Source organism: Lagenorhynchus albirostris, chromosome 1, assembly GCF_949774975.1.
Source record: "Lagenorhynchus albirostris chromosome 1, mLagAlb1.1, whole genome shotgun sequence".
Taxonomy (NCBI): Eukaryota; Metazoa; Chordata; class Mammalia; order Artiodactyla; family Delphinidae; genus Lagenorhynchus; species Lagenorhynchus albirostris.
The window spans coordinates 85,453,008-85,472,010 of NC_083095.1; the positions used below are offsets into that span (position 1 = coordinate 85,453,008).

At 53.5% G+C, this 19,003-nt stretch overlaps 2 protein-coding genes across 2 annotated transcripts in view; both read right to left on the bottom strand.

Moving 5' to 3' along the window:
* The window catches only part of SPTBN5 (spectrin beta, non-erythrocytic 5), a 54,431-nt gene extending 45,268 nt beyond the window's left edge, over positions 1-9,163 (bottom strand). Inside the window, 9 exon segments of the mRNA XM_060164298.1 lie at positions 99-126; positions 128-235; positions 1,599-2,230; positions 3,085-3,310; positions 3,848-4,005; positions 6,085-6,201; positions 8,521-8,688; positions 8,944-9,088; positions 9,090-9,163. Coding sequence (XP_060020281.1) covers positions 99-126; positions 128-235; positions 1,599-2,230; positions 3,085-3,310; positions 3,848-4,005; positions 6,085-6,201; positions 8,521-8,688; positions 8,944-9,088; positions 9,090-9,163 — 1,656 coding nt within the window.
* A 3,485-nt stretch (positions 9,164-12,648) lies between these two features.
* Positions 12,649-19,003, bottom strand: part of EHD4 (EH domain containing 4) — an 89,185-nt gene continuing 82,830 nt past the window's right edge. The window contains exon 6 of the mRNA XM_060147997.1: positions 12,649-16,699. Coding sequence (XP_060003980.1) covers positions 16,163-16,699 — 537 coding nt within the window. The 3' untranslated portion in view covers positions 12,649-16,162. The remainder of the gene's footprint in view (positions 16,700-19,003) is intronic.

A 19,003-nucleotide genomic window follows, 5' to 3' on the forward strand; every position in this document is an offset into this window, starting at 1 on the left:
TGAGTGGTCATTAAAGTCCCAGAGTGCTGGGTCCCCGTGAACGCCAGGGCTGGCGCATCCTGCTGTGTTTCCCAGGGATCTGCTGGTCCAGGGCCCACCTGCAGATGGTTGAGCTTCTTGGAGGCAGTCTACTTCCTGCAGCAGGCTCAGCACAGCCTGCATGCCTGCCATCTGCTTCCTCTGCCCTTGCAGCCGCGGAAGGAGCCGCTCCCAGCACTGAGTGATCTCCAACTGCCTGGGGGATGTGAGAATAAGGGTGATACCCACTGGGCTGGGGTAGGGAAGCTACCTTGGGGTCCACAGTTGCGGGGTGGGGACTGGCTGTCCTGGAGGAGCTTGAGTACCGTGGCTGGAGCTGTGAGCATCCATCCAGTTGGGGCAGTATCTCCACCTTTTAGACACAGGCAGAGAAGCTGGAAGGAGGGCTTGGGAGGTTCAGGCCTTCACGGACCCTGAAGCCTTCTTTCCAGTCGTCATCTCAGGTGATAGCAACTCCATCCTTCCAGGTGCCCTGGCCAAAACCTTGATAACTCACTTTCTCACACCCCACATCTGATCTGTGTGCAGATCCCGTTGGATTCAAAATATATGCAGGATCCCACCAATTTCTCATCACCTTCACTGCTTCTCTGGTCTCGATTATTATTATCTCCTTCTGACTTCGCCCTTTCAGTCTATTCCTGACATGGCATCCAGAGTTATCATCGTAAAACGAAAGTTAGATTGTGTCACTCCTCTGCTCAAGCCCTGTCACAACTGCTTATCTTCTGCTGAGTACAGATCAAGTCTTTACTGGGTCCTGCAGGGCCCAGCAGGATCTCTGCCACCACCTCTCGCCTCCATACCTCCCTGACCTCAACTACAACTTGTTCACTTGGCCAACACTGGCTTCTGTGCTGTTTTTCAAATATGCTACGCGTGTGCTACCTTGGGACACTGCACTAGTAGTCTGTCCTCATATCTGTGTGGCTTCTCACTTCTTGCTGGTCTTTGCTCAACAGTAAACCTCCTCTGACCACCCAATGTAATTCCCTCCCCCCACCTGGCACCTCATATTCCCCTATTCTGCTTTATTATTTTTTAAAATCACTGTCTCACATACTATATATTTTTTCTGTTTTCCTTAGTAGTATGTAAGCTCTATGGAGGGAGGGATTTTTGTTTGTCCTCTTCACTGCTAAATCTCTAACACCTAGAATAGTACTTGGGACATAGTAGATACTCAATAAATGTTTAGTGAATGAATTAATAAGAGGCTATCTAGAAAGAACAGTGCTTTTCCAAAAGGGATCAATTATGGATGGTGGAATTTCAGACATCAGTGGGAGCTAGATCTTTTTATTTATTTAGGACACACCTTGCGGCTGGTAGGATCTCAGTTCCCTGACCAGGGATCGAACCTGGGCCCTGGCAGTGAAAGCGCTGACTCTTAATGACTGGATTGCCAGGGAATTCCCAGGAGTTAGATCTTTTTAAAGGGAGCCCCAAACCCATATATCATCCCTGCCTCTGTGTCCAGGAATGGGCTGTGTAAAGACAGGGGCATGGTAGGAAGGCCCTAGCCTATTTTGAAGACCGTTCACGTGTCTGGGGCTCACCTGCAGGCCACCTCTGCCCAGCCATGGTAGTGCTCCTGCTGGAGGATGTCTGCAATCTTGGCCAGGGCCTGGAAGCACCCCTCCTGGGGCAGGAAGCCGGCCTCCAGCATGTGCAGCCTCTGGGTGGCCGCTTCCACTGTGGCCGGGCTGGCTGGCGGGGCTGCAGCCCGGTCCAGCACCTGCTCTGTGTCTGTTAAAAAGCTCTCCTGGAGGGCTGCCTTACGCTGGAAGCGCTGGCCCAGGGTTTCCAACCTCTCTAGTTGCAGGAACCTCCGCTGTAGGGCCTGGCTCCACGAGGCCTCTGCCTGCTCCAGGCCTGCCCAGCTCTGGGACAGCTCTGCAGGGCCCAGGCCCTCGTGCGGCAGGAAGTGCCTGCGATTCTGGGCTCAGAGTGCCATCTGCAGCCAGAAGAGCAGGGCCTCCGTGGCCCCTCGCTGCTGCAGCCTCGGTGGCTTCTCCTGGGTGCGGAAGGAGGCAAAGGCCACCAGCAGCTGGCGCATGCCTGGCAGGGTGTCTGGGAAATCCCGGGCCTCCGGCTGCACCGGCTTCTCCGCGATCCACCACAGGAGGTCGGCCACCAGCTGCTCACACTGGGTCTGCAGCGCCTCTGTCTCCTGGAGCTGAAGCAGGATCTGGCAGAGGGCACGGGAAAGGGTCAGGGTGGCACCCGGGGGCAGGCCCTGGAATCCAGGCTCTGGAGGCCCTCCCCTTTGGGTGCTGAGTGCCAGCCAGGCTTGCCCGGGTGGGCAGTAGCTCCTACCCTCAGCTGAGGACACACTAAAGTGGAGTTCCTCCCAGCCCCCAGAGAAGCGGGTCTGCCGCCATTCTACACTCAGACCTGGGAGTGTGGGACCCCGTCCTGCCTTCCTCTACCTTATTTTACTCCATTTGGTCTCAACTCGGGTGAGGGGGGGGCTGTTCTTTTTCTGAGCCTTCCTTTCTTCCCTGAGGCCGCCACACCCCTAAAGCAGCTCAGAGCCCTTGGCCTGGATCATCTCCCCCAGGCCCAGCTGAGACAGCAACCCTGAGAAGAGGCTTCCCAAGCCTCAGCCTTTGCCATCGTGCCCAGAGGGTAAGAGAGCCCCCAGAAGCATGGACTCAGCCCAGCGGAGCTGCACTGCGCTCGGCCTTGCAGAGTCCAGCTCTCGGAGCCTTTTAATCCCATTAGGAGCTTAGCAACCTAAGAGCAGAGGGGGAGGGGGAGGGGCAGGAAGGGGCATCACCCACCTGGCTTTCCTGTGTGCCGGGCACTGTGCTTATGCTCCCTTGCACACTCATAGCAGCCTTCTATTACCCAGAATTAATTATCTATTGCCCAGGAATCATCATCTCCATTTTACAGATGGAGTGCAGTAAAGTTAGGTGACACAGCCAAGGCCACACAGCGAGGAAGGGGTAGAGACAGCCTTCAAACTCAGGTGTGTCTGACTCCGGAGCCCACGTTCACCCCACCTCTCCTCGATGCCACCTTCCCTTTGTTACCAACCTTCGCGAGTCTCCTCTGCACAGTCTGCCCCTGGTGCAGGTGGGAGAAGTGGTGGTAGAAGGAGACGTGAGTCATGATGGAGTGCTCATCCGGCTGTAGGGCCACCATGTCCTCGGGGCCCAGCAGCTGAGCGATGCCCAGCTCCTGCTCAGCCACACGGAAAGCACAGCGGAGGTGGTGCAGTGGGCGGTCGGGACGCAGGGAGCCGTAGTGAAGCAGATCTGGCCTGGGCAGAGAGCAGGCAGGGCTCTTTACCAGAGTCAGTGACTTGGCTTTAAGTGGACTTGTTAAAAAGGCAAACCAGCTCCTATTGGTCATTCATACCTTGCACTGCATTAGTTTTCCCCTGATGATTATCTGAGACCCCGGCTGAAGGAATAGGGCTGGGAGAGGGGAGGATTAATTTTGCTCAGGGGTCAGGCTCCTGGGTAGGGGAGGAAGCTCTAAAAGGTCAGGTGCTTGCCAGGGAGAGGACAGAAAAGAGAATCAGGGGCACAGAGAGTGGAGGAAGGCAGCGTCAAAGGCAAACCTAGCCAATTCCATGGAAGGGGGTAGGGGTATCACAGACCGGGGCCTCAGCTGTTAGCTGTCTTTATCTCTGTGCCCAGCGCAGGGGCCAGAGGGACATGGGAGAATGGGTGGGTTGAGGACCCAAGTCCTGGAGCAGTTGGCTCAGTGGGTAGAGGCCTCCCAGAAGGAAGCCAAGGGCTGCCTCAGGCCAGGCCAGGGTCCAGAGGCGCTGGGGCCCCTCCCTCATGCACACCTGTGGGCGTGGATGAGGGCACTGAAGCCGAGCCCATCACTCCAGCTGCGGGAGAAGTCAGTGATGTTGGCGTTGGCGTAGCCGGCCATCTTCCGCTGGCATCAGAGCAGCAGAGCCTCCTTGGCAGACAGCAGGGCTGTGCTGGCCCCAAACTCCTCCTGGAAGGACAGGACAGCGGGTCACCATGCAGGGACAGGTGGGGTGGGGCAGCAGAGCCCGCAGGCCGTGGGAGAGGCAGGCTGGGCACGCTGTGATCCTGCTCTCCCACCCGGAGCATCTGACTGTACTCGCTTTCACTCGTGCTGGGGAGGGAATGGGGGTGCGAGAGAAAGATTGTCCTTACAAAAAAGCGGAGTGCTTGAAACCTGTCACCTCTGAGCAGCTGGCTTTGAGTCGCAACTGGTGACAAGAGCAGCAGTAAGTCCTGTTTCTCCAGCCTTTCTGATGCCAGGCACTGTGCTAACCTACCCTGGGCTGCACAGAATTGAGTCTGGGCTTCATTAGACTGGCTCCTGGTCAACACGGGTTTTCTGCCAACCAGCCACTGGCCTGCACACGTGGCTCTCCACCCAGCACAGCCCTCAGAGGTAGGCGCTATTAGTATTTACATTCTAAGGATGGCATATGAGGTGCAGTGAGAGAGGTCAGGAAGTTGCCCTGGGTTCCCCACTGATAGGGAAGGGTCTCTCTTGACCCAGAAACATCTGACAGAGCCCATCTCTGACATGGGGAGCCCACCTGTCTGCCCCCACAATGCCTCATGCGACGGCTTCTTCAGACTGGGAAATGACCATCTATAACTGGTTTCAGTCTCCTGGATACTTTCCTTTATTCTGCTACTCTCGGCTTCCACCTGCCCCCACTCCCGTCCGCATCCCTCTTCCACTCGGTGCTCCTTTTCTTTCTCCTTCCTGGCTCCATTCCTTTCCCTGCCTTCCATTCCTCGTCCCTGTCCTGCCCTCAGTGGTCCTCCCCTTCCATCCACTCCCTCCCTCGCCCCTCACACCGCAGAGTCCCCATCTCCTTTCCCCTTGACTCTTCCTCTCCTTTTCTCCCCTCTACCAACTCCTGTTTATAAACTCAGAATGTTAAAGCACAGCAGGCTGCATTTCCTGCCCTGCCCTTTGGGCCCTGGAGCTTGGGTAGGAAGGACAAGTGAGCAGCAGCGCGGGGGAGGGGAGGGGGAAAGAGCTTCAGGGCCTGGAGCTGGGCTCTGCCACAGCCAGGCCAGGTCCAGATATCCTGAGTGGCTGGGCTAGGCTAGCAGACACGAACCGGGAGAGATTCTGGGGGGAGCATGTGCGTGTGTGAGGTCAGCCTGGTGCCAGACATGTCTGAGTTTTGCAGGGAGCAGAGCCTGAGCTGGCGGCGGACAAGAGAGCCAGTTGGCTGGTTGGTGGCCAGTCAGGGGATGATGTGGACTTGCTGCTCCTAAGGGAAAGGGTGGCAGGGGCACCTGGAACTGGCCTTGGGGGCGGGAGAGGGGAGTGTGGCTTCCTGGAAGGGCTTGAGGTCAGTTAGAAATTCATCCGTCCATTCATTCGCCACATACATGCTAGGCTCTGGGGATGTAGGCGGGCAAGGCCCCTGCTCTCCTGGGGCTCACAGTTCCCTCATGAGTGTAAAGGACCCTCCTGGATTTGAGCCGAATCTCTGGCTTCTTTTCATTAGGATTTCGTTCTCCAGGTTTGCGTTCCTAAGCTACTAGAATCAAGTTTTAGATGGGGTTTTAGAAACTATGAAAATTGACAAATATGAGGGCTTTATGTGTTTACTCTTTCTGATCCAGCTGTGGGAAAACAAGAGAGAGAATGGAGGAAGATGGGGGACCATCTCTTTGGTTTTCAGGATCCTGGGGATTTGGAAACCTCCAGGGCTGGGGCTCCCTCTATATGTTTAATTTCCTCCAACAATACATTAAGGGGTAATGAAAGTTACAGGATTTCAATGCCCTGTAACAAATCGGGGGTGAAAGATGGGTGGTGGGCAGGTACCTTGACCCCCTCACTAGTGAATGACTCGTCCCAGATCAGGCTTGAAGCCTGGGAATCTAGTTCTCACTTCAGCATATCACAGTCTCTCTGACATTCTGACATCCTTGCCCGTGGTTGATGAGTGAATAGTAGTTGTGTGGATGCCAAGGATCCGTTGTGGGGATCCTAACAGTTGGGTGCAACTGCTCTGTCCCCAGGGCCCTGAGGTGAGGCCAGGGCTGGGCACTGGGGGCTGAGACATACCCTGTCCAGGGAGATGTGGGCAATCTGGAAACACAGAATGATGACCCAGATGAGTCCCAGGATGAGCATCTGGTCTCCATCCACGATGTTCTCTGGCTCCATGAGGGGTACTGGCACCTGTGGGCAAAGTTGACCGGGCTCAGCTGCAAAGCCCATATACCAGAGAAGACTCATAGCAACCAAGTGTCCAGGGGGCTGGCTGCTGGACGGGAGGGTTCTGGAGTCTGTCCTGCCCTAGGAGATCCCCAGGGGAGAGGCAGGCAGGCACAAGGCCAGGCAAGTAAAGCGTTTCTAAGTGGCTGGGGCTTTGGTCCCAAGCCCCCTTAGGGAAAGCCCCAACATGGTGAACTGGGCTGGACCACAGGAGCAGGAGGACTCCCCACGCATGGGCTACAGGTAAACCCGGGCCAGGATCAGTGGTTCAGCTACGGAGGTTGAAATGAAGAGTCGTAAAAGTCAATGTATGAGCTCAATAGACAGCATCGACTGTCTGCCTCCACCTCCCAGGGCGTCTGGGGATCTCCAGTGAGTGCCTGGGTCCCTGGCTCACATTTGAATCTCAGCCTTCTTCATCAGTGTTCCATCTCCTGTTAAACATTCAGATTCCCAAGCTCCACCCAATGAGACTCTCTTGGACCAGGGCCCAGGAATTTGTATTTGGACAAACACCTCGGTGGTTCGTATGTGCACTAATGTTGAGAACCTGCTGACCTAGATTTTGCCACTTGGACAGGAAGGGTTGAATCAAGGAGAGAAAGGAACAGAATAACCATGAAAGTCGCATGTGGCTTGGGCCCCTTCACCCTCTGGCTCCATCCTTCTCTTCCGGACCCCATGGCTCTAAGACCCATGGGATTCTTGCAGTTCCCTGAGATTCTAAGCTCAGGCCTTGGGGCTTTTGTACTGGCTATCCCTGCTGTCTGAAAATATTATTCCCCAAGGGAGTCCCATGGCTATTTCCTTCTCTTGCTTTAAGTCTTTACTCAAACGCTACTCTCTCATTGAGGCCTACCCTGGCCACCTTTTAAAAAATCTTCCCGATTTTGTGCTTAGCGACGTCGTGGTAGGGGTATGAAGGCCTCGGAAATCAGCAAATGCTACAAACCAGGGATTTCATCTGCCTCCTTCCCCTCAACTCCCCAGCCCAGATAGCTGATTGTTAAACATTTACCAGCATATTGCTGATCTGGGTTCAAATAAACTGTCTCCCCTGAAACTGTAGGGCCCCTATGCTCAGTTCTGGGCTTTGTGACATGCAGTACCCAGCACAGGGCAAGGGCTCCAGAAATGAGTGCACCCCACATTCTGCTACTTATTAACTGTGTGCTGGGGGCCAAAGTTTGACCATAGCTGCCTCATATATATGGTGGAGACAAGGCTGTCACCTTCATAGGTTACGTATCAGTGACATGCTGTGTCTCTAAGCTTGAGGGGAGCTGCATAGCCTCTGACAAGGGCTGTGGGGCTTGCACCCTCCCCAGGTTCCGAAGAGGAGGTGGCTGGCTCTCAGGCCATTGTTCCTGGGACCAAGTAGGGCCTGGCACTGTGTGGTCGGCAGCTTTCTGCTCTTCTGTGCACCCAGGGACCGCAGTGCTCTTGTCTGTTGCTTTGGCTTCTCACCTTCCTGGCCTCCCTTCAGCAGGCCAGGCTCGCAGGGGGGCTGGCTGTGACCTCCATTCCAGGACTTAGGCTCAGCCCAGCCAGTCCCACCTGTGACTTCTTAGCCTCCAGGGGCAGCCACCTCGTGCTTTAGTACCTGAGGCCAGGAGCCCTTGGGCCTCCCAGTTCCTGCTTCTCAATATAAATGACCCCTGCACAGTCCCCTGACACTGGCCGTGAGGGTCCCTCTGTGTCCCTGGAGCTCCTGTCTCCTTTTAGAGACTATTTCTTTGGCCTGTCCCTTTCTCTCAGGGTCCCTCCTGTTTGCTTAGGTCCCTCCCTGCTGTCTGGTCCAGCTTCTCCAAGGTAGCCCTGCATCTCCTCCCTCCATTGCCTGGCTCAGTGTCCGAGGCTCTTCCCCTGTGCCTGACCTTCCCTCACCCCTAGGGCCCCCTATCCAGGATCTGCTGGCCAGTTGACTGTGGGTCTGCCTAGTAAATAATTTCCTTATTTATGAAAAGAGAAGGCTAAGAGTGCACTGAATCTTTCAGCTTAGACTCCACAATCTCTCATTACAGTCAATGTCATATTCCATTTCTACCCACTGGGGACGATGGCTGTTCCACTTCAGCCAGTGGGTGTTCTCTAAACTGGGAGAACTGTGCAAGGAAGGGCTTTGCTTCCTGGACCTCTGCATCGCAGCTGCTCCTCCTGGATCCCGGCTCCAGATCCTCTGCTCTGCCCTGTGGCCAGCCCAGGAAAGATGATCTAGTCATCCAGCCTGTCCCCGCTGCCCACCCCAGCACCACGCCCAGAAGCCCTCTCCCCAGTGCCCACCTTGGCCCTGAGGAAGGCCAGAGCTCGGGTGCTGTTCTCTAGGAAGTGTATGCGCATGTGGCCCTGGCTGGGGGGTGGCAGGACCTCCCCCGAGATGAGCTCCAGCAGCCGCAGCAGGTGGGTACCATCAGCCAGTTCTGTGTACAGGTTCTGGATCTTGATGCCCACCTGGTCGTGGAGCAGGCATGGGAGAGGATGGAGAAGGCACAGGGTCAGCCTAACCGCACCTGTCTGCCCCATTCCTGGACCTGGGCTATGCAGCCCAGAGCATCTGCCTTGAGGAAGCAGCACTGGCCTCAGCTGTGCTTCGGGGTCGAAAGAAGGGGCCTCAGTCAGATGACCTCATAGTCGGTCCCCCAGGGTCCACTGGCCAGGGAGCCGGGGGGACAGTAGAGATGGGCTGTGGGGCAAGCCCAGCTACACTCACCGGCTGTGCTGGAAGATACTGTTGATCCACTTGGTGAAGTCTTCTCCTGCATCTGCAACGTGCTGTGCCTGCAGCTCGCCAATGTGGCCCATCTCATACGCAGAGTCCATGGTGGGGCTGGACTGGGAGAGCGGTCCAGGGCTCTGCCCCTGGCCTCCTGCTTCACGTGCCTGTAGCCCCAAGGAGCTGCTGGGGCTTGTGGGGCTGACCAGCCATCAGGCCTGGAGCTCTCTGGGGATGAGGGGCCACTGGACATTTCCCTAAGCTGGGGACATTGGGGGCATGGAGGTTGGGGGAGGACTGTGGATACTGATGACTCCCTGGGAGTGGGGGCCCCTCCGTGCCAGACAGTCCCACATTTGGTGGGTGGTTGCAGCTTGGAACCTAGCCAGGTAAGGTCTGGTCCTTCTGGCTGGTGTCCTGAGCTTGAATGGCCCAGGGCCCCTTTTGTCCCATCCCACTTTCTAAATTCTTCTTCTAGAACTCCTGCTGCCAGAGGTTTCTCCTGGGCCACTGCGTTTGCTGCTGCTCCTTGGGACAAAAAGGGCAGGTGGAAGGAAAACGGGAAACTACTTACCTTGGTGATGTGCAGGCCCTGGGAGGAGACCTGGCTGGATGGTCGGAGATGGCAGATAGGAGGGGCTGGGCGGGGAGGGAGACATCAGGAGAGGCTGAGGCTGGAGCTGGGGCTGTGCCACGGCCCTCCTCTTGGGCCAGCAGGGCAGGGGTGACAGCACACAGCCGGCATTGTTCTCCCACCTGCCGCAGGGCGTGGCCCAGACTGGGAGGGGGCGGCTCAAGAATGCTCCCAATCAATTGCTCCAGGGTCTCCTCCTTCATCATCCCCTGTTGCAAATGCCTTCAGCATCAGGTGGGGGTCCTGGCTCCCAAGACGCAGAGGCCCCACAGGGCAGAGCCTCTGGTCAGAGCTTCTGCACCCACTTCCGGCAGGCTGGGGCTACCCTTCTGCACCCCTGCAGAGCCTCTCCGTGAGCACCCACAGGGGCGGGGATGGGAGCGAGCCCGCTGGGCCATGGCCCTCGCACCCTCTCCTGGGGGACGCACCACAGACACACCACAGACTTGGACCAAGGCTGGGCTTTCCAGGTCCTGTCGGAAATGCACCCAACCCAGCCCAGGGCTGCAGGGCGGTACTCCCTCAGGCCTGGGGCCACTTTCTGAAGGGCGTTCCCCCTGGGAAGGGGTAATCTGAAAAGTCCGTGGGAACGACAGAGCCTCCTCCAGAGTTGGAGACACGGTGTTCACTCTTTGGGGCCCCAGTGAGGCACCAGCACCTGTGCTCCCTCGGCACTGGCTAGGCCTGAGGCTCAGAGGTGGGGGCTGTGAGGGAGCCCCTCCCTCCCTCTCCCTCCCTCTCCCTCCCCTCCCTCCCTCCCTCCCTCTCCCTCTCTCTCCACTCCCTCCCTCTCCCTCCCCTCCCTCCCTCTCCCTCCCCTCCCTCCCTCTCCCTCTCCTCCCCTCCCCTCCCTCTCCCTCCCCTCCCTCTCCCTCTCCTCCACTCCCTCTCCCTCCCCTCCCTCCCTCTCCCTCCCCTCCCTCCCTCTCCCTCCCCCTCCCTCCCCTCCCTCCCTCCCTGCAACCTTGGACCCCATGCCAGAAGGAGAGCGAGTTCTAATTCAGGTGGCTTCACAGAACAGTCTGGTTACAGACACCGGGCTGGGCTGTGTGTCTGGGTTCATCCACCCAGCAGCCCCGGCAACACTTCAGGGAGGCGTCCCTGACAGCCCAGGCCGGTGAGAGAAGCGGTGGCGACAGCCTGCCCTTGAGAGCTGGGCAGGACCCATCACACCTGAACCCCGGCCTGTGGCTGGAAGTGAGAAGCATGCTGCTCTTGAGTGGGGGCGTCTCCCCTGTATCTGAGAGGAGCCTCCACCCCTGCTGTCCTCTCCCTGTGAGGTCCCTCCTGCCACTGACTGCTTCGTGGCACTAGGAATGAACCTGAGCTGCTTCCTCACCCCAGCCCCAGGTCCAGTCAGGTACCAATGGCTGTTGCTGCTGTGCCCCCCAGCGAGCACTCCACAGTGCACCCCCCACCCGGTTACTCCCACTGACCCTGCAGGTCCTCATCACTGTCCCCAGCTCATCACCCTGCCTGCACGTCAGCCGACGCCCGGCCCAATGTACCTTCCCAGAGCAAGACTCCCCATTGCCTGGTCGGGACCAGAGGTTTCCAGACCAAGTCTGAACATCAGTGGTTCCCTCAGCTTAGAATAAGAATGCCCCTCTACTCCCCACCATCCACATTCTCCAATCACATCAGCCCTAGTTAAAATCCTGCTCCTTCTAGGAAGTCCCCCCTTCTCCCACCTCTGTAAGCTTGTTTCACCTCCTGTTAAGAGCCTTGGCCCACAGCATCCCATGTGATGTGACCACCAGAGGACAGGATGGAGCTGCATGACACTTTGTACACAGATCTCAACAGAGGTGGCTGTATTTGAGGTTGTTGAGCAGGGCTACGGAACTGCTCTTCTTTCTTCCTAGTTCAACTGCAGTAAAGCCACTGCACATGCTGCCAGGATCAGCTCCTCTTGTGCCGTGACTGATAGCAGCCCCTGTTGAAATGAGAATCCCTGCTGGTCAGTACAGTTCTGGAATATTTGTGCTGCAAGTAACTGAAATTTCAAGTCAAATGGGTTTAAATGATATAAAGGGAATGTACTGGTCCACATAACTGAAAAGGCTGGCAGGAGGAGGACTTCAGGTAAGGTTTGATCCAGCAGCTCAAATGATGCCACCACAGGTGTGGATTCCCTTAGTCTTTCTCAATGCCTTCTTCATCTTCACGCTCCACAGGGTGGTTGCTGTCAGCCTAACCTCACTCCTCTGCTTCCAGCACCTCTGGGCACTTCTCTCAATGCTATTTATATTGTTGCACCAATAGGCTCACTTCTTTGTACTGCATGGTTCAGAAAAGAGAGTACATCTCTCCCAAGAGTTGGAACAGAAGTCTGAGGGGCCTGGCTCTCATAGACACACATCCATTCCTGAACAATTTCTGTGACCAGGCAGATGAAATACTCTAATTGGCTCAAGACCATCAGGACCCACCCTGGAAAGAAGGGGTGGGGTCTATCTCCCCAAATCTCACGCCTCAGATTGAGGGTGGAGAAGTGGAGAGTGGTCTGCAAAGGAAATTCCAGGTCTGGATCACCAAAAGGATAGACGGGTGCAAGTGTGAAAACTCCAGATGTTTACTATGGGTGGTCCAGACCTGTGAGGCATGCCAAGAGGCAGGAGCAGTGCCAGCCAGCCAGGGGCTGCACCCTAGCACTACTGCACCCTCAGGTGCTCGGGCCTGCCTCAGCGCCGGACAGAGGACATCTCCTGTGAACGCTCAGTGATGCCCTGTCCGCAGCCTCGGAAGGATCTCCTCCATGGTCCCCTGAAGCCTTGGTTTCCAGTCACTCTCAGTTGGGGTGTGAGCCTCCCTTGGGGCCTGCTCCCAGACCTGGTCTCTGCCCACAGTGGATGGAGTTGCTTTTCTGCTGAAGAAGCCCGAGTCTACCACCCAGGGAAGATGCAGGAAGAGTCAGGGGTCACAGGGATGGCGTGCAGAGGGGCACACCCTCCCCTTAACTCCTCTGCCTCGTTTCAGAACGGTTCCAAGGGATCCCTGCTTTATTCCTGAGACAGCTGGCACACAGTCAACTGAAAAACCAGAGCCAATGGGAAAAAAGTAGTGATTTTTTTCAGAAGTTTATTGATCAGTAGACTGGGTCTTTTTTTGACATTTCTAAACAAGATTACAAAAAAACAGAAGCATTGTGTATTAAATGCATTGGCTAATTGACACGTCACCTGGTATACTCTTAGATTCTGCCCATGTTTACCTGGAAAAACTCAGTGGTTATCTGTCCTAAGAAAGTTATTTGCCACATTCCATGGAGGAAGTAAACGGTGCCTCCTTAAATGCTTTCCTTATCTCCAAGGCAATCTGTCCAGGGTATCGTTCTGGGCATCAAGGAGTGTAGCCATAAAGCGGGAAGGTTCTGGTGGTGGCTGTCAGGCCGTGACTCTGGTGGTTAAACCCCATCCTAGGCGGCAGGCTCCAGTACAAGACATTCCCAGTGTGGCGCAGGGGCGGCCCCCCAAGACCCAGCAGACATAGCAAAGGACCGTGGTCGGGACAGTGGGGCCAGGGCTCTGCTGAAGCCTCTCCTGCGGGTTTGTAAGGCGGGCAGCAGTTGGGGGAGAGCACGAGGCATTTGGCTTCTCGTCACATGCTCTCTGACCCACCTGGACACCAGTCCCATGAGATGGAATAAGAATCCAACTCCTTAAGGCCCACGGTTCTGTGGGAGGAGTCACAGCCCCCAATCCAGGCTTTATTGCTGCATGATGACAAGTGTTCCGGAGAAGCCACTCCAGCCCTGGAGAAGTGAAAGCCAACTGAATGCCTGGCCCTTCCCACAGAAGAGCAGCCCCAACCCGGGTCATCCAAGTGTGTGTGACGAGGAAAGAATCCAAGTAGGATGCCAAGTGGGTTGGACATCAGCGTGTGGCCGCAGAGCTGGGGGATCTCGGCAGGTCTCAGTGCAACGCTTCTGTACAGACGGGCTCAGGAGGGCCTCACCAGCAGGCTCACAGTTTGGAAGTCGACTTCGGGAGGAGTAGGCAGAAGTTTTCATTTTTTTCCCCCTAAACTCAAGACTGCAGAAGTTTGTGTTGTGCGATACCGTGTGCTGTACAGAAAACAGACTCAAGATTCTTAGGTTTTCTTCTGTGAAATCACGGAGAGCATGAAGATAGTTTCAGAGTTCTGGAGTTTACCTACTTCCACGCCCCCTGCCCCATCCGTGAGCACTCTGCAGAGGGGGTACTTGGACAGTGGGGTGGTGCAGGGAGGACAATACGGTCGGTCCAGGTGCCCAGATCCCAAGGGCTCCATGTTCCCGGCCCTGCTGCATGGGGTCAGGGGATAACGGGTATTTTGGACACAGACTCAAGGAACTCTGTGCGGGTCCTGGGACGATATGGGTCCTTGCTTGGCCGCCATCCCTAATGTCTTTCAGTGTTTTTCTTTCCAATCAACTATTTATGATGGGTGACTTCAGGTTTTAGGAGAAGATATTGAGAAAAATGGACATGTGACTTCCTTTTTCTTCCTTTTTTCTCAGCATTCAGCTGCCAGATGTCCTCCCACCAGAGGTCATGGGGGTGGGGTGGGGATCACCCATGAGGTGCTTCCATCCACGTAGAACCAGAAACCTCCTCTGCGGCTCCTCTGAAACAGTATTCCTCTACATCCATATATAGACAAAACTTGCCACATGTACATATATACACATTAACAAGTGGCCAAAATACATACTCTTGTGACATACGTGTATATATTTATCTTTATATATGACAACTGAGCTGAGTTAAAGAAGCAAGATGATTGTGAATGGAAATAATCTAACCTTGGCATCTCTATACCTTTCGACAAATGAACTCTCTCCTCCTCTCTCAATCTTGCCCTCTGCTGGATCCACTGTGCTTACACACCTGTGTGGTCCTCGTGCATTCACAGATCTACTGGAATTACAAATGTCTCTTTTCTATGTGTCTAATTAATTTAAAAGTACTCACTAAGACTAAAACCACGTTATGTATTTACTTCTCTTAAAACTAAATTATGTAGAAAGTAAGCTAGGGAGTGTGAGGGCTGGCATCTGGATAAATGCTTCTCTAAAGTAAACATTTTCTTAAGTCTGCTGTTCTGCCCCTGATGTCACAAGTGACACCAGAAACAAACAAACAAAAAAAAATGAGTGTGTTGGGAGACTTAGGTGTGACTGTTTGGATTTCATTCATTTTTGGTGCCGGCAGGGTCCCAGGCTATGCAGCCATCACAATAGTGATGAAATATCATGTCTCTCTTATTGCATAAATAATGGTGAAAGGCACCCGCATCCCCCAGCTGGAGCCCACACAGTTGGGAGGGTGACCTCCACTGGACACAGGCATTTGGGCGAGTGGTCCAGAGAGGTTCACCCAGGGCACCCAGGGAGGGAACATCAGGAACTGATGTACAGGTAAGGGCCCAGATCCTACCTCGTGAGGCATTCATGGTATGAACCACACAGTCTTTTGAAGAAAAGGCTTTATATGAAAGATTGCATCTTGTTTCTGTATAAAGGCCTTTATCCTTTATATAGAAACTATATTTAAAAAACTAGTCATAATAAAAATGCCTATTTTTTATAAAAATAGTGTCTAACGCTAGTAGACTGACCTTGGGCTGGCCCCCCGTCCCCTCTGTGGCCACAGGGCCAGGACACTGCACGCACCAATTCATGTTTTTTCTGGATTTAAATCCTGCCATTTTCCAAGGAGCCTTGGGGACGTGTAACCACGCTAACTGAAGACTGGGGAGAACCACCGCTTTTCTTACTCTAGTTTAAGTATGATAAACTTTGCTACAACCTGTTGCCAGACAAGTAAAGCTAATCTTCAGATTTCAACGTGACTTGAAATGAATACTAGAACTCTTGCCAGGGGTTAATAAAGGTTGTGAGTTCCAAATTTCTAACCAAATACACCTTTGCTGGGAAGGCTGCAAGGTTGGGGGAGCCCTGGGAGGGCCGGCCAGCAGGCGCTGGGATGGATGCTCCCTGCGGCCTGGCCGCGGGCTCTGCGGGCCCACAGAAGGGACGGGGACACGCAGAAATGGTGCGTCCTCCTCTCAAAGCTGGGGCAGCAGTCTACTCTTTGGTAGACAGTTTGGAGAGAACAGAAACCTTCTCAGCTGTTTTTTTTTTCACTCCAAATAGAGCAAGAGACAAAATAAATAAGCTCGTCTTTGCTGCTTCCCGGTGCTCTCTGAGGGACAGCCAGGTTCAAAATGATGGACAGTCCAGTGAAGCCCAGCAGAGCCCCCAGCTGACACGCCCTGGCTCCTGGGATTCCACATCTGGGCTTCTCTAGGCTTTGGAGGACTCCTTGGACGATTTTCCTTTCTTCTCAACGCTTCCATCCCTGTATCCACCCCGTCCCCCCAACATTTTAGTAGAAACTCTGGGAATTTTAAGGTGAAAGGATCTCATCTAGTGTCCAGTGTCTGCCCTCCCCGTTCTACAGATGGGGAAACCGAGGCACAGAGAGGGCAGTGCCTCGCCCAGGGTCGCTCAGTGAGTCAGTGGCAGTGTGGGCCTCTGGCCCAGGCCCCCCAATTCTAGCCCCACACCGCCCTCGCTGTGTGCGGCTTGCCCCTCAGTCGGCGTTCGGCAAGGATTTCCTGTGGGAGGGTGGCACGAGGTGCGGGGGCAGGCTGTTGGGCAGCTCGTAGCCATCGAGCTTGATCTTGATGAGGTGCTTGGCCAGTGCGAATTCCTCCTCGTCCAGCATGCCGTCGCAGTCACAGTCGGCCAGCTTCCAGATCTTGCCCAGGACGCTGTTGGGCAGCTTGGAGGTCACCATCTCCTTCTTGGCGTTGACGCCCGATATCTTGCCGTTGACGGGCGACAGGGTGTAGAAGAGCTCATCGTAGACAGGCTTGTCTTTGGCCACAACCCACTCCTCCTCATCGGCGCCCTCCTTGGCGCCCTCCCCGTAGCCCTGGTTGAAGGGGCCCTCGGCGGTGCCGTCGAAGGCCCCGCCCTGCACCAGCTGCGTGGGCATGCTCGTCTCCTCCTGGCTGATGAGGCTCATCAGGGACGAGATCTTGCTGCTCAGCATGTTGTCCACGGCCTCGATCAGCTTGGGCTTCAGCGAGTGGAATTTGGTGAAGTCATAGCTCTCAAGCTGTTCCTGGAAAAGGAGAAGCCACAGATTTGGTTAACATCCTCCCTGCAGGAAGCAAATGAGGAGAGGGATGGCTGGAGGGGACAAATGCTCCCTGAAAGCAGGCAGCCCATGCTCTGGGCTGTCCAGAGCTCTCTCTCTCTTTGGTGGGCTCCCCACATCCGAACCCACCAGACACAGGAGTGGCTTTTGGAACAAGAGACAAGATGCATGGGATGCAACATTTTCCTATGGTAGCTAATCTGGGCTGGCAGTGGCATGAGGGACGGTGATCCCCGAGGGCTTTGAGACAAAATTCCTTTCACCCTGTCTTTTTTTAAAAAAGCACTCTAGAGATCTACTATTTTATCTTTTAAAGTATTTTACCTACCTTACATACTTCAGTTGATTTTCACAACAATGCTGGGAGTCAGGAAGAGCAGGTATTAATAACCCCATTTCACAGAGAGCACAAGGGGTGTCCTGGCGGAGTCAAGACAATAGCCCATGCCTCCTGCCGCTCGACTAGCCTTTGTGCTGTAACGTGAAGCTGCGACAGAGCTGTCAGTAGAACTAATTTAGGTAAAATGATTATTTAAAGACGACGTTGATCAGTTAAAAAAATGTAGTTTAGGGTACAAATAGGTACAAGTTGAAATTGCAAAGAGAGAGAGGAGTAGGGATGGGAAGGGCAAGTATAAATGCAGCCAGTAGAGCTGAGTAGTACTAGCATGGTCAGGGCAGGTCTCGGCTGCATCTCCCAGGACAGCTGGGAGGAGCAGACAGAGCACAGGGTTTGCAGATGGCCCTAGGGGACGCGGCAATTGCCTGGCCAGGATGGGAGCCAACTGTAGATGCCACAGAGGCTCTGTGGATGGCTCTGTAGAAACAGTCCTTCCTGCCTTGGTTACCCTTCCTTCCTTCCATCCATCCATCCATTCATCCAACATTTACTGACCATTTGTTATGTGCCAGGCCCTGTTCTGGGATATAAATATGAAAAGCCACAGTCTCTGCCTTCAGGGAGCTTATATTTCAAAAACGGCTTGACTTAGTTTACAGTGAAACAATGATAACATGAAATAGAAGAAAGTCATGAACAAAGGGAAAAGCCAAGTAATTGAAAGGAAGAGGAAGGGAATCATCACATCAGATAATGAAGGCTGAGAAAAGCTACACTCCTCAGCTGCCCTGGCTGGGGAGCCGGCGGGGGTGGAGGTGTCACACCTCGCTGTCGGCGGGGAGAAACCACCTGTTCCTCCAAGAAAGACAAACCTTCTCTGGCCCTGAACTGTGGAAGTCACTTAGGCAATTGTATAAGGGGCCTCAAAGATCTCGTGAAAATGTCTTAATAGCAGTTTTGCCAAACAAACGCAGAGAATTCCAGGTATGGCAGTTTTTATATGGACTCTACGTGAAGTATGTCTGTTTGGACAATCCTAGAGGGCCAGAGAGGGGCCAGCCAGGTGTGCAGTTTTCTGGAGATGAGACAGGGAGGCTCTCAAGAGAAAGAGCTTTCACATTCCCCTCAGACCTGACTGTTCTGGACAGAAGTAATGGGACAGGGAGTTAAGAAAAAACAAAGCTTTGTGCTACCATAAATATTACACTTTCATTGTAAAAAATTGGGGAAAAAACTGGTAAACAAAAATAAGAATCTTAAATCACTTATAATACCATCACCCAGCAATGACTTTTGCTAACATTTTTGGGCATACGTTTATAGCCATTTTTACAAACACACACACACTCTTTAACTGAAATAAGACCACACTATTTAACAACCTGCATTTTAAAGAAATAATATATCACAGCTTTCCATGATATCAATTTTTATACAACCTTTAAAAATTTTTTTAATTTGACTTAATTTTTAAATTGAAGTATGGTTGATTTACAATATTGTGTTATTTCAGGTATACAGCACACTGATTCAGTTTTATATAAATATAAAGTGATTTGGTTTTATATATACATATACTTTTATTTTTAAACATCTTTATTGGAGTATAATTGCTTTACAATGGTGTACATATACATATACTTTTTCAGTTTCTTTTCCATTTTAGGCTATTACAAGATATGATATAGTTCCCTGTGCTATACAGTAAAAACCTGGTACTCAGCCATAGAAAGGAATGAAATATTGCTATTTGCAGCAACATGGATGGACCTCGAGATTATTATACTAAATGAAGTAAGTCAGACAGAGAAAGACAAATACCATATGATATCACTTATATGTGGAACCTAAAAAATAATACAAATGAACTTATTTGCAAAACAGAAACAGACTCAAGATACAGAAAACAAACTTACGATTACCAAAGG